The 12,797-nt window shown below is 35.9% G+C and overlaps 2 protein-coding genes and 1 long non-coding RNA gene across 4 annotated transcripts; all 3 read left to right on the plus strand.

Annotated features, from left to right (window-relative positions):
- Positions 1-1,207: 1,207 nt before the first annotated feature.
- Positions 1,208-2,449, plus strand: LOC118241727 (cytotoxin 7-like). Its single transcript, XM_035528501.2, has 4 exons — positions 1,208-1,352; positions 1,652-1,704; positions 1,926-2,036; positions 2,248-2,449. Exons 1-4 carry the CDS (start codon positions 1,333-1,335, stop codon positions 2,346-2,348), a joined length of 285 nt encoding a protein of 94 aa, XP_035384394.1. The 5' UTR covers positions 1,208-1,332; the 3' UTR covers positions 2,349-2,449.
- A 951-nt stretch (positions 2,450-3,400) lies between these two features.
- Positions 3,401-4,643, plus strand: LOC113583381 (cytotoxin 6-like). Its single transcript, XM_035528452.2, has 4 exons — positions 3,401-3,557; positions 3,855-3,907; positions 4,129-4,239; positions 4,442-4,643. The coding sequence occupies exons 1-4, from the start codon at positions 3,538-3,540 to the stop codon at positions 4,540-4,542; spliced, it is 285 nt and encodes a 94-aa protein (XP_035384345.1). The 5' UTR covers positions 3,401-3,537; the 3' UTR covers positions 4,543-4,643.
- A 3,443-nt stretch (positions 4,644-8,086) lies between these two features.
- LOC113583371 (uncharacterized) lies at positions 8,087-11,124 on the plus strand. 2 transcript variants are annotated; one of them, XR_014126244.1, is made up of 5 exons: positions 8,087-8,101; positions 8,188-8,326; positions 8,727-8,779; positions 10,644-10,763; positions 10,970-11,124. It is a non-coding gene; the product is annotated as an uncharacterized LOC113583371 (long non-coding RNA). The 2 variants fall into 2 exon arrangements; XR_014126243.1 differs by lacking the exon at positions 8,087-8,101 and having other exon boundaries at positions 8,177-8,326.
- The last annotated feature ends 1,673 nt before the right edge of the window (positions 11,125-12,797 follow it).

Here is a 12,797-nt window from a genome sequence, read left to right on the forward strand (position 1 = left end):
CCAAGCAGGACAGACAAACACTCCAAAGGGTAGTGCGTTCAGCAGAGCGCATCACTCACACGGAACTTCCTGACCTGCAGACCATCTACTACAAGCAATGCCAGACCAAGGCCAGGAGGATTGTGAAGGACCCCACCCATCCCAACAATAGACTCTTCTTTCTGTTGAGGTCAGGGAGGCGCTTTCGCTCCCTGAAGACCAAGACAGAGAGACTGAAGAGGAGCTTCTTCCCACAGGCCATTTGGGCCCTGAATCAGGGAAACTGATAAACTGTGGGGACCACCACCACCATGTAACATAACTGTATAACTGTGTGTATATATATATATATATATATATATATATATATATATATATTCAATTACCTTGTAACACAACTGTAAATATGTTATGTTATTCTACAAAACGGATCTGTACATTCTGTACATTGTGTACATATATACACAACCATATACATTGTACATTGTGTATATAATCATAATATACATATATTGTACATACATTGTTAATATATTTTGTACATACATAGAATATCTATATTTCTCTTTGCATATATATATTTCACATATATAGAATATCTATATTTCTCTATGCACCCCTGTTTTCTTTCCTCAGTTTGGACAGAGCACTCTCAACCATTTCACTGCGAGTTATACTGTGTATGACTATGTATGTGACAAATAAACCAAACTTGAAACTTGTATCATCTCTCTTGACAATAGTACTCAACTGCAACTGGACTAAACTCAAAAACAATTTTAAGTGTTTTTCCTATCCTTACCAAATGCATGGTATGGTGTGATGTCTTCATGACAGTTTTGAGAGACTTTGGCAAGTATGAAAATAACTATATTTAAACTTTAGTTTAAACTCGATGTATACTTTGGTTCTATCCACTGCAAATTTAACATTCATGACTGATGAATCACTTCAACAAAATCTTATCTACTCCAAGACTGATTTTCTTCAAACTTGGCAAGTATCTTGGCACAATGCCATAGATCTGCTTGTAATCCACACTTGCATGGAATGCCACATTTCTCCATGGAACTTAGTACTCGTAACCGTCACATCATTGCTATATTTGAACATAAAGACTCGTGATTTTCTTGTTCTTGTGTGAGACACTTCTGTTGTGTGGTGGCAGCACTGCTGCAGTGATGGAGTAGATCCTGGTTACACAATTGTGGGTTGGTTTCTGAACCAACACAAGGGACATGTGATCAGGAGGGAGGGCACCTGCATGGCAGAGCTTAAAAGGTTAAAAGAAATTAGTTGTGAGTCAAATAGGTAGAAAATCAGAGCTCAGAGACAAGAGTCTGTATTCATTCTATGCTGCATCCAAATTCGAGGTAAGACCTTTTTGACATATACTTGCAAAAGATGTTGACCAGACTGGATTTAGAGATGTTTTACAAGCAGTGCAGGCTCACCAGGAGAGCTTGGGCTCACTTCGGACTGATGTAGCTGTTTTATGTCACATCTTTGTATCTTTTTAAAGGATATTTTATGTTTGTTCAACTCTTAAATAAATTAAAACTTAAAGTTTCATTTTTTTTAAAAGTTTTATTATTTAAATCTGAACTTGGTCTTTAAACGTATTTGTGAATTATGATTTCACATGACAACAACCTCCCTGTTTATGCTGCAGTATAATGAGGACCCTGCTTGTGACTCTGGTTGTTGCCCTGCTGGTGATGAGTGGTGAGTATGTTGGAGGTTTCAGTTCAGTTTCACATTCATAACCGAATGTCCTTCAATTAGCAGTCTGAAATTATTAAGCATGTGCACATTACACTGACATGCACAAAAGCTCACAGGCACGTCTCACATAAATCAGTATTCAGGTTTTTGAAATGTCTTCCATGTCTACGAAGTTTTGCTCCCAGCTGTTCCTCAGTTCTCCACTCTTCTCTGTCTTGCAGGTTCTACCCTGAAATGTAACAGATGTATTAATAAAGGATGTTACAACACTGTTGAAACATGCGCATTTGGCAATAATGCCTGTATTTCTGCTCTCTTCACCAGATATCCTTGTATGCCTTTTTAGCTCTTTGTCAAAACATTTAGCCATCTCAGTTTGTCTGGACACACCTGTAATGAGTAATTGACATTAATGCCAGCATATCTGTGGGTTTGTAATTCAGATGGTCGGGACAAATTCCACATTCTAAATGTAATTCCTCCATATTGTGTATAGAAGCTTTATTCTAGTTATTAATCTGTCCTTTCTCTTCATCTCTTTAGTCAACTATTTCAGGAGATGCAGCACAATGACCGAGTGCCTGCTGTTGTCAAGTACTCCTGGCATCAATGCTGTATGCTGTCATACAGACCGTTGCAATTAAGCCATACGGAGTGCAAAGTGCTTGTGTGATCTGCAGTGGGGATATGGCAAATCAAAGATAAAAATGTCAAATTAGTAATAAAGGTGTGCTCATGAATGCAACTTCTGTGTTTCTGCTGGGGTTTTTTTTTGTATCCTGCTGGCTATATTGCATACCTATCTGAAATGCAAGAAAAACTAAATTAACAAGTTCTGGATAATAAAACTTGATAGAAGAGAAAAACACAACTTTTTACTGCAGCATGAAAAAGAATATTAAACCACAACTAATTATAAAATAACAGGGAATAATACATTTAAATAAATAATGGTAACTGGTATTTAAAACATCTGATGTGGCAATTTATATGTGGCAAATGATCTTAAGGCAATAGCTATTGACAGAAAGAACTGGTCTGGTTCCTGAAAGCTGTCCTAATAAACATCACACGACATAGCCCTGACTTTCCAAGACCTTATACTGCAAGATACGTTAGAGGTTGTCTTAGCTTATCTGTATCTCCCTTATACTTATGGATAACCTTATTCTGAATCACATTAGACCTCTAGTTATGTCTTTGTGTCATCTCTCTTGACAATAGTACTCAACTGCAACTGGACTAAACTCAAAAGCAATTTTAAGTGTTTTTTCTATCCTTACCAAATGCATGGTATGGTGTGATGTCTTCATGACAGTTTTGAGAGACTTTGGCAAGTATGAAAATAACTATATTTAAACTTTAGTTTAAACTCATGTATACTTTGGTTCTATCCACTGCAAATTTAACATTCATGACTGATGAATCACTTCAACAAAATCTTATCTACTCCAAGACTGATTTTCTTCAAACTTGGCAAGTATCTTGGCACAATGCCATAGATCTGCTTGTAATCCACACTTGCATGGAATGCCACACTTCTCCATGGAACTTAGTACTCGTAACCGTCACATCATTGCTATATTTGAACATAAAGACTCGTGATTTTCTTGTTCTGGTGTGAGACACTTCTGTTGTGTGGTGGCAGCACTGCTGCAGTGATGGAGTAGATCCTGGTTACACAATTGTGGGTTGGTTTCTGAACCAACACTAGGGACATGTGATCAGGAGGGAGGGCACCTGCATGGCAGAGCTTAAAAGGGTAAAAGAAATTAGTTGTGAGTCAAATAGGTAGAAAATCAGAGCTCAGAGACAAGAGTCTGCATTCATTCTATGCTGCATCCAAATTCGAGGTAAGACCTTTTGACATATACTTGCAAAAGATGTTGACCAGACTGGATTTAGAGATCTTTTACAAGCAGCGCGGGCTCACCAGGAGAGCTTGGGCTCACTTCGGACTGATGTAGCTGTTTTATGACACATCTTTGTATCTTTTTAAAGGATATTTTATGTTTGTTCAACTCTCAAATAAATTAAAACTTAAAGTTTCATTTTTTTTTAAGTTTTATTATTTAAATCTGAACTTGGTCTTTAAACTTATTTATGAATTATGATTTCACATGACAACAACCACCCTGTTTATGCTGCAGAATAATGAGGACCCTGCTTGTGACTCTGGTTGTTGCCCTGCTGGTGATGAGTGGTGAGTATGTTGGAGGTTTCAGTTCAGTTTCACATTCATAACCGAATGTCCTTCAATTAGCAGTCTGAAATTATTAAGCATGTGCACATTACACTGACATGCACAAAAGCTCACAGGCACGTCTCACATAAATCAGTATTCAGGTTTTTGAAATGTCTTCCATGTCTACAAAGTTTTGCTCCCAGCTGTTCCTCAGTTCTCCACTCTTCTCTGTCTTGCAGGTTCTACCCTGAAATGTAACAGATGTATTAATAAAGGATGTTACAACACTGTTGAAACATGCGCATTTGGCAATAATGCCTGTATTTCTGCTCTCTTCACCAGATATCCTTGTAAGCTCTTTGTCAAAACATTTAGCCATCTCAGTTTGTCTGGACACACCTGTAATGAGTAATTGACATTAATGCCAGCATATCTGTGGGTTTGTAATTCAGATGATCGGGACAAATTCCACATTCTAAATGTAATTCCTCCATATTGTGTATAGAAGCTTTATTCTAGTTATTAATCTGTCCTTTCTCTTCATCTCTTTAGTCAACTATTTCAGGAGATGCAGCACAATGACCGAGTGCCTGCTGTTGTCAAGAACTCCTGGCATCAATGCCGTATGCTGTCATACAGACCGTTGCAATTAAGCCATACGGAGTGCAAAGTGCTTGTGTGATCTGCAGTGGGGATATGGCAAATCAAAGATAAAAATGTCAAATTAGTAATAAAGGTGTGCTCATGAATGCAACTTCTGTGTTTCTGCTGGGGTTTTTTTGTATCCTGCTGGCTATATTGCATACCTATCTGAAATGCAAGAATAACTAAATTAACAAGTTCTGGATAATAAAACTTGATAGAAGAGAAAAACACAACTTTTTACTGTAGCATGAAAAGCAATATTCAACCACAACTAATTATTATAAAATAACGGAATAATACATTTAAATAAATAATAATAACTAATATTTAAAATAAATTAATTTGCCATGTCCTGCAAAGAAATGTGTGAAAATGTTCTTTTCATGGCTGTCTTCTATGTCTTGTGGTACAGCTTGTTACATGACTTAAATACAAAAGCATAAATACAAAAGGTTGCCTTACTACTTTTCTGGTATATTTAACTCTCCTGCTTTAGATTATCCTAAACAACATTCTTGATCAATCACTGACTCTGAGTCTGAATTAAAGTGAAGTAAGTAAAGTCTTTACTGACTTTAAAGTGCCATAGATGCTAAGCCTTCAATCACTGACACTGAGGGTTTGTCCTAACTGCATACTATTTACTAAAGCTAACTAGTTTTTGAGTATGTAGTACGCAGTGTAGTTAAAGCAGTTACATTTGACTACACTAAAAAATCAGTGTCTATTGTTGCTTAATTAACATGTAGCTAACTTGGGTAGCGTTATCTAGTTAGCTTCCCTGCTGATGTGTGAGCTTGGGTTAGCCTGAACATGGTAACTGTTAGCGTGAGCTGAGAATAATTTCATGTTCAGGTGTGATACTACAGAAGAAATACAGTAAAAGGAAGTTAAAAATTACAAATCATGTAAAACATTCTCAAGGACTGATGAAGACACCCGCCTGCCGATAGCCTGCCATGAAGGGAGAAGAGAAGAGAGATGGAGTGGAGGGAGAAGGAAAAGAGAAAGAGATGCTCCTCCTGCTTTCAGACATATTTAAGAGAGATTAAAACGAAAGTATAAACAATATAATTTATTTATTTTTTTGTTTAGTTATAGATATGAGTAATAATAATGGTTAGATTAATAGTGGTAGTAAGTTTTAAGATGAATTCCAACTTTTAAAATGACTTATTCAGAATCCTTTGCAGACGCTTGCAGAGGCCTCTAAGAGTACACTCTCTGTATTTTACAAGGACTGAGAATCCTTTATGCTTTATGTTATTATCATTTCTAATTCAATGTTTAAACCCCATTATCCTGTCAACACTCTTTTTAATACCTCAGTTTGATGGGGCTGGCATCATGCGTTCAGTATCAGGAGGGACTATTACTTAATGACCAAGTTCATGTCTTTAGGACTTATAGTTTGGTCTGCACCTAAGCATAAGAGTTCCAAGCACTAAATTGCTTGGACCCTAATAGTCATGACAGAACTATGATGGGTGGTTTGGCTGCTGAGCTCTACTGAAACATTTAGAGCTGTGTGCATTATGAGTTATAGAAGGGTGTTGAAACACAACACTTTAATAGCACCTGTAAAAATGTTTGTTTATAAGAAGCAGCTTCACCAAGCTTCACAGTGTGACCTCTGTCTAAAATAAAAGACAAAGCTCACACTGTGTTCATGTTGCTTTATTCGTTTTGTGTAACCTTTCTCAGTCTGCCAGGTTGATTACAGTAGTGGTTTGTGGTTGCATTCTTCTTGATGTAACACAACGGTTTTCAAGGTGGATATAAGTGCAGTTAATTTTCTGTTCATTGAGGATGTTACGTGTGTCTATATGCAATCTATTTCACAAGATGCACAGAACCTGATATTTAAGAATTTTCAAAAGAATATATAATATCAATCTTGTAAAATAATACATTACCCATATTATAGCTCTGTTTGAGTGTGTCAGTTTAATTGATGCATTTGCATAAATACTTTGTTTCAGGTTTGGCTGTTGAAATTCCTACAGTTTGCTTTGTGAGGTAATATGTCCACAATCAGATTGCTGTGGCAATTTATTTGTTGCAATTTTATTTTAAGGCAGTAGCTGTTGCCGGAAAGAACTGGCCTTGTTCCTGAAAGCTGTACTAATAAACATCACATGACTTAGCCCTGACTTTCCAGGACCTTATACTGCAAGATACTGTTCTGTTCATTGAGGATGATTTAGGTTGATTTAGGTAATCTGTATCTCCCTTATACTTAGAGATAACCTTATTCTGAATCACATTAGACCTCTAGTTATGTCTTCATAACTTTATGTCTTTTGTTATTTTGTTAGTCTGTAAGAACAGACTAAAGAACAACATCCTTAAAACATGATGGTTCAAATTGCTGAGGTTTCGTTCTTGTGTTTAGAGCTGTGTCTATGGAAACAGGGAACACTGTACTTCCAGTACCCTCCTTCTGCCTCACTGCAAATTAAGTATGTGGGTTTCCACTCTGCGGTTCTAAAATGCATCTACTTTTGTCATCTCTGTCGCTGTCACTGATGCTCCTTGATTTCATCAAGCAATTCACAGGAAAAACCGTGACCTTTAGGGCCATGGTTTTTCCTGTGTGGATTGCCTGATGAAATCTACAGTTCCAGTTTACAGTCATTTGTCCAATCACATGGCAAGCACCGAGATGACTACAAAAGCACTCCACACTCTGTACTAACACACTATACTCGTTATCACTACATATTCCAAATCCTCCTTGTCAGCATAGTTCTGACATCAGTGGCTTTAAAACCAAACAAAATGGTTATAATTCAGTTTTGCAAAGTTACCATGTAAGAAAATATGCTTCCTAAATGTGTTTTATATTGAGCCATATACGTATTGTGGTGCATCATATATGTGATTTGTGTTCTTTGCCATTTTTGATAGTTTTATGGTTCCTTTATTTTTTGAAGTCTGCTCTGCATAGATAGACATAGGTGACTGTTTCTGTGCACATGCAATCAATACCACCAAGAATCTGAGCATCTAGTTTCCTGACTTATGCAAAGCCAAGGCTTTTATATATATATAAGGTATTTGCCAAAATAAGAAGAAAAAAAAGAAAAAGTTACCTAAACAATTTATTTAAATAAAATTAAATGTAGTTGATTTAAATGGAAAACACATTTGATATTGAAATATTAAAAATTAATTAAAATAAATTATTAAAATGGAAATAAAGTAAATGAAAAAAAACTAAAGGAAAAAAATAAGAATTACAATACAAAAAGTATAGTTCATTTGTTCATTAATGAAATAACAATAATGAAATTAATTAAATCATAAAAGTATTAACATGATTAAAAATTCTTAATAAAAATAAATGAATAAGAGAAATTGTAAAGAAGGGCAAACAGAAGCAGGAAGCACATGCTGAGAAGAGCGACTTTTATTGAGGGCAAATCCAAGACTGATGTTCCTCAAACTTAAGTAAGTATGTGGGCACAGTGCCATAGATCTGCTTGGAATCCACACTTGCATGGAATGCCACACTTCTCCAGTTTCTATATTGAACAAGGAATAAAGACTTCTTTTGTTGTTCTTGTGAGTAATGCTTCTGTTGTATGGTGGCAGCCAAGCTGAACCAGACCCTGGTTACACATAATTGTGGGTTTTTAAACCAACTCTAGGGACATGTGACCAGAAGGGAGGGCACCTGCATGGGAGAGCTTATAAGAGTAAAAGAAGTTATCTGTGAGTCAAATAGCTAGAAAACCAGAGCTCAGAGACAAGAGTCTGCATTCATACTACACTGCATCCAAATTCAAGGTAAGACCTTTTGGCATATACTTGCAAATGTTGACCAGATTGGATTTAGAGATCTTTTACAAGCAGCACAGGATCACCATGAGAGCTTGGGCTGACTTCTGACTGATGTAGCTGTTTTATGACACATCTTTGTATCTTTTTACATTTTATACTTGTTCAATTTCAACAGGACATTTTATACTTGTTCAATTCTTAAATAAAAAGAAACAAATTATGCATTTATTTTTTTAAAATTTATTATTTAAATCTGAACTTGTTCTTTAAACTTATTTATGAATCATAATTTCACATGACTACCAACCTGCTTATGCTGCAGAATAAATCTGAGCTTGTTCCTTAGACATATTTATTTGTGAATCATTCTTTGTACATAAAGACAACCTCACTGTTTATGCTGCAGAATAATGAGGACCCTGCTTGTGACTCTGGTTCTTGCCATGCTGGTGATGAGTGGTGAGTATGTTGGAGGTTTCAGTTCAGTTCAGTTTCACAGTCATAACCCAATACACCTCAATTTGCAGTCTGAAATTATTGTACATTATTATATTATTTATACAGAAATTGGTATTCAGGTTTAGGTTTTCAGAAAATTTTTTGGTCTTGAAAAACATGATTTTGGTCTTGGCGAAGGTTGGCAGCTTAAACACCCAAGTAAGTAAGTAAATAAAGAATTTACATTCTATTCACCAATCATACTCACACATTTCATACTCACACATTGATTACTTTCTGATCAGCAATTCAATTATTCAAAAAATTGTACATGCACAGAACCATCCCTTCATGTTTAGTAACCAAGACTAGTGACCATGTACCTGTCTCATTTATGTGGAATAAAAATCACCATCATAAAACAACATTCAGGTGACACACCTCTGCTCAGTGATCCAGAAGTTACATTAAGAGAGTGGGAATCCTTCCTAATAATAAATGCTTCTCCAGAAACGTCATCAAAAATACTACCCCTAGGAATTCCACGGATTATACATGAAACGACCAAAGACAACACAAATTCCAGATGTACAAACTGATAAACAAAACAAAAGTACAGTTATAAAGACTCAGACACAAAAACCTTGAATACATTAACAAATCTGGAAAAATATTAGCAAATCTTATCACATGAACTTAAAAAAACCCAAAACAATTCTCACAGCTATCTCAGAAATATGGCACTAGGAGCAAAACCTTTTTAGAATACCATCAATTAAGATCTATTCTTTGCTCAAAAAATCAGTTAATACAAGAAAATACATTAGATTGCCATCATCAATGTCAAAATTGACCAATATTTCTTTGCCAAAGAAGCCCTTATCTAAAATATATAGATTAATATCAAAATCAAACCTAACTATAATTTTACTACCTAGACAAAAGGAGGAAGACCTTTCAATCCCTCCCAGTACTGATTTCTGTAAAAACTATTTCCACATGATCGCTTGTACCAACTTACAACTCATACAATATAAAATCATTCACAAGAATGATTTACACTGGACAAAAGATGTATACAATGGAATTCACTACCACAGACATCTGTAGACCATACACACAAAACACTGCAGATAGTTATATCCATGCCGTCTGGCACCGTACACCAATCAAACATTTATGCAAAGAAATTAGAACACTCCCATTATCCTATTAAAACACTCATATCCCCCTATCTCTGTCACTCTGTCTACATGGAGACACATCTATTATCAATTTACCTAGTAAAAATACTGGAACACTTTCTGTAGCACTAATCACCGCCAAGAAAACCATACTCATGAACAGGAAAACAAAAAATCTCATCAGCATAACACATTGGAAAAACTTGATGTTAGAGCATATATCAATAGAAAAATTGTCTGCATCACTCAAGAACAATACCCAACAATTAACACAATTACCCCAACTTAACACAGACACCTTTCATTAACCACCTATAGTTGAAACTTTCAGAAGCAGCATTATAACCAAGCACAGCTATATTAGATCCAAATTCCCCATACCACATAACTTATAATTCAATGGTGGCCTAAGACCTTTGCACAGTACTGTAGTAATACATGTGTATTGATCAGTTTATGTACTACAGATCTACTATTCATAATATTACTATTGTTTTGTTTTGCCTTTTAGATTTTTTGTTCTTTTGTCCTCCCTCTACAATAGGACACTCTCACTGACCTTTTAACTATGCATTAGAACTAACAAAGTCTCAATAGTCCTCTGAACTGATGGTGGGCAAAAAAAACAAACAAACAAAAAAAGCCTTCCGTATGAAGTTTTGTTCCCAGCTGTTCCTCAATGCTCCGCTCTTCTCTTGCAGCCTCTACCCTGAAGTGTTACACATGTATTCGTTTCCCTGGTGATGCATGTTCCAATTTCACTGAAGAATGCCCCTCTGAAAAAAATGCTTGCATCAACGGTGTTCTTACCAGATATCCCTGTATGTTTGTTGTAGCTCTTTATCTAAACATTTAGGCATCTCAGTTTGTGCTGACACACCTGTAATGAGTAATTGCTATATCTCTGGGTTCACTGTCTTTTGTAATTCTGGTGTTTGGAAGAAAATCCACATTCATCCACATGTAATTATTTCACATTGTGTATGGGAGCTTGTACTAGTTATTAATCTGTCCTTTGTCTTTTTAGTCGACATTATCAGGAGATGTATCAGAATGAGTGACTGCATGCTTTTGATGAAGACTCCTGGCATCAATGCCGTATGCTGCCAGTCAGACCACTGCAATTAAGCCACAAGGGGTGAACCTTGCTTGTCAGTAATAAAGATGTGCTCATGAATGCAATCTCTGTGTTTCTGCAGTTCCCCTTGTCTGTATTAGTAATATAGATACCTCTCTGAAATGTGAGAACAACTAAACTAACAAATTCCAGATAATAAAACATGATAGATGAAAACACAAAGACTCTTTAATGTGCAATGAAAACACCATAAACAACAACTTAAAAATAAGGGAGGAAAATATAATTTAATGTAGAACTAATGATTAAAAAACTGACAGGAAAGAATACATTTTAATAAATGATGATAACTAATATTTAAAAATTAAAATTAAGTTGCTATGTCTTTCAGAAATAAACTGTGAGAATGCTCTTTTAAAATGTCCATTTGATGGTTGTCTTCTATGTCTTGTGGTACTGCTTGTTACATGACTTAAATACCAAAACTACTTTTCTGGTGTATTTGACTCTCCTGCATTAGATGATCCTAAACAACATTCTTGATCAATCACTGACTCTCAGTCTGGATTAAAGTGAAGTAAGTAAAGTCTGGACTGAGTTTAAAGTGCCAGAAGTCACAGAATCCTGATGGGCAGTTTGCCTGCTGAGCACTGCTGAAACATATACAGCTGTGAGCATTATGCATTAATTGTATTTAAATGCTTGATTACAAGCAATTTCATACTTCACCCAATGCTGCTTAATTCTCTGTGTGTAACCTTTTTAAGTAAGGTTGTTTGTAGCAGTGGTTTGTGGATTTCTTTCTTCTTAATGATGTAACACAACAGTTTCCCCAGAAGGCATAACCGTTTTTGATTTCCTGTCCATTGAAGATGTTGTGTGTTTTTATACGTAATCTAATGAACAAGATTACATGCTGACAGTTATTGCCACAACGAACTGGCCTGGTGCCTGGAAGCGGTCCTATTAAAAATCACATGACTTAGCTGGACTTTCTGAGACCTTATACTTCCACAGATACAGATTCTGAATCAGATCAGACAGCTTTTTATATCTTCATGCCATCTCTCTTGACAGTGCTGACATAAACTCAAAAATCATTTTATAATAGGTTTATTTTCTTCAGTGCTGAAATGGCCTACATGGGATGCCCAAAAAACCTGTGTAACCTTGCTCTCTGCTACGCATCTATCATTGTGCCTCCCCAGGCTACTGATTACAAGCCTCGCCTCCTCATACACCTGAAGAATGTTACCTGACCCCTTTATAAGGCTCTCTTGTATTTAGACTCATTGTGAAGTCTCTTGTGCCTTAGCTATGTTTCTGAACCATTTTCTTGTGTACTTTTTTGCCTGCCTCTCATATCCGTGTTTGCTTCTGATTGGAAACTGGATTGTTTTTTGACTTTATCTTTTGCCTGCCTTTTATATCTCTGTCTGGTCCTTATTGGCCTTGTTTTTTGTGATAACTTATTGTATCGTCACTTGTACTTGCTTCCTATTATTAGCAGGCTCGTTAAAATTACATAGTGACACGGCTTCTCTTGCTTTGATGATATAGATAATGCTAACATGCATTTTAACCCTCTAAAGGCATTTTCTCTGTCTTTGCATATTTTCTTAAATTTGCCTTTAACTTCAGTCACTAGACAAATATTTCCAAAGTATTCCACAAGAACTTTTGAACATCTAGATGTATCACACTATCAATAACTTTAATCTCATTATATGTTTGTCATAGGTCTGTTGCAGGTCCACAATCACATCCTGATCTAATT

This window comes from Electrophorus electricus, chromosome 11 (genome assembly GCF_041902795.1).
Source record: "Electrophorus electricus isolate QZ-2024a chromosome 11, ASM4190279v1, whole genome shotgun sequence".
NCBI classification, from domain to species: domain Eukaryota; kingdom Metazoa; phylum Chordata; class Actinopteri; order Gymnotiformes; family Gymnotidae; genus Electrophorus; species Electrophorus electricus.

Bases quoted from the DNA above. Each gene is read 5' to 3' on its own strand.
- LOC113583381 (XM_035528452.2), top strand. From the start codon at position 3,538: ATGCTGCATCCAAATTCGAG. The intron at 3,558-3,854 runs GTAAGACCTTTT...TTTATGCTGCAG, and splicing joins ATGCTGCATCCAAATTCGAG to AATAATGAGGACCCTGCTTG. The intron at 3,908-4,128 runs GTGAGTATGTTG...TCTGTCTTGCAG, and splicing joins TGCCCTGCTGGTGATGAGTG to GTTCTACCCTGAAATGTAAC.
- LOC118241727 (XM_035528501.2), top strand. From the start codon at position 1,333: ATGCTGCATCCAAATTCGAG. The intron at 1,353-1,651 runs GTAAGACCTTTT...TTTATGCTGCAG, and splicing joins ATGCTGCATCCAAATTCGAG to TATAATGAGGACCCTGCTTG. The intron at 1,705-1,925 runs GTGAGTATGTTG...TCTGTCTTGCAG, and splicing joins TGCCCTGCTGGTGATGAGTG to GTTCTACCCTGAAATGTAAC.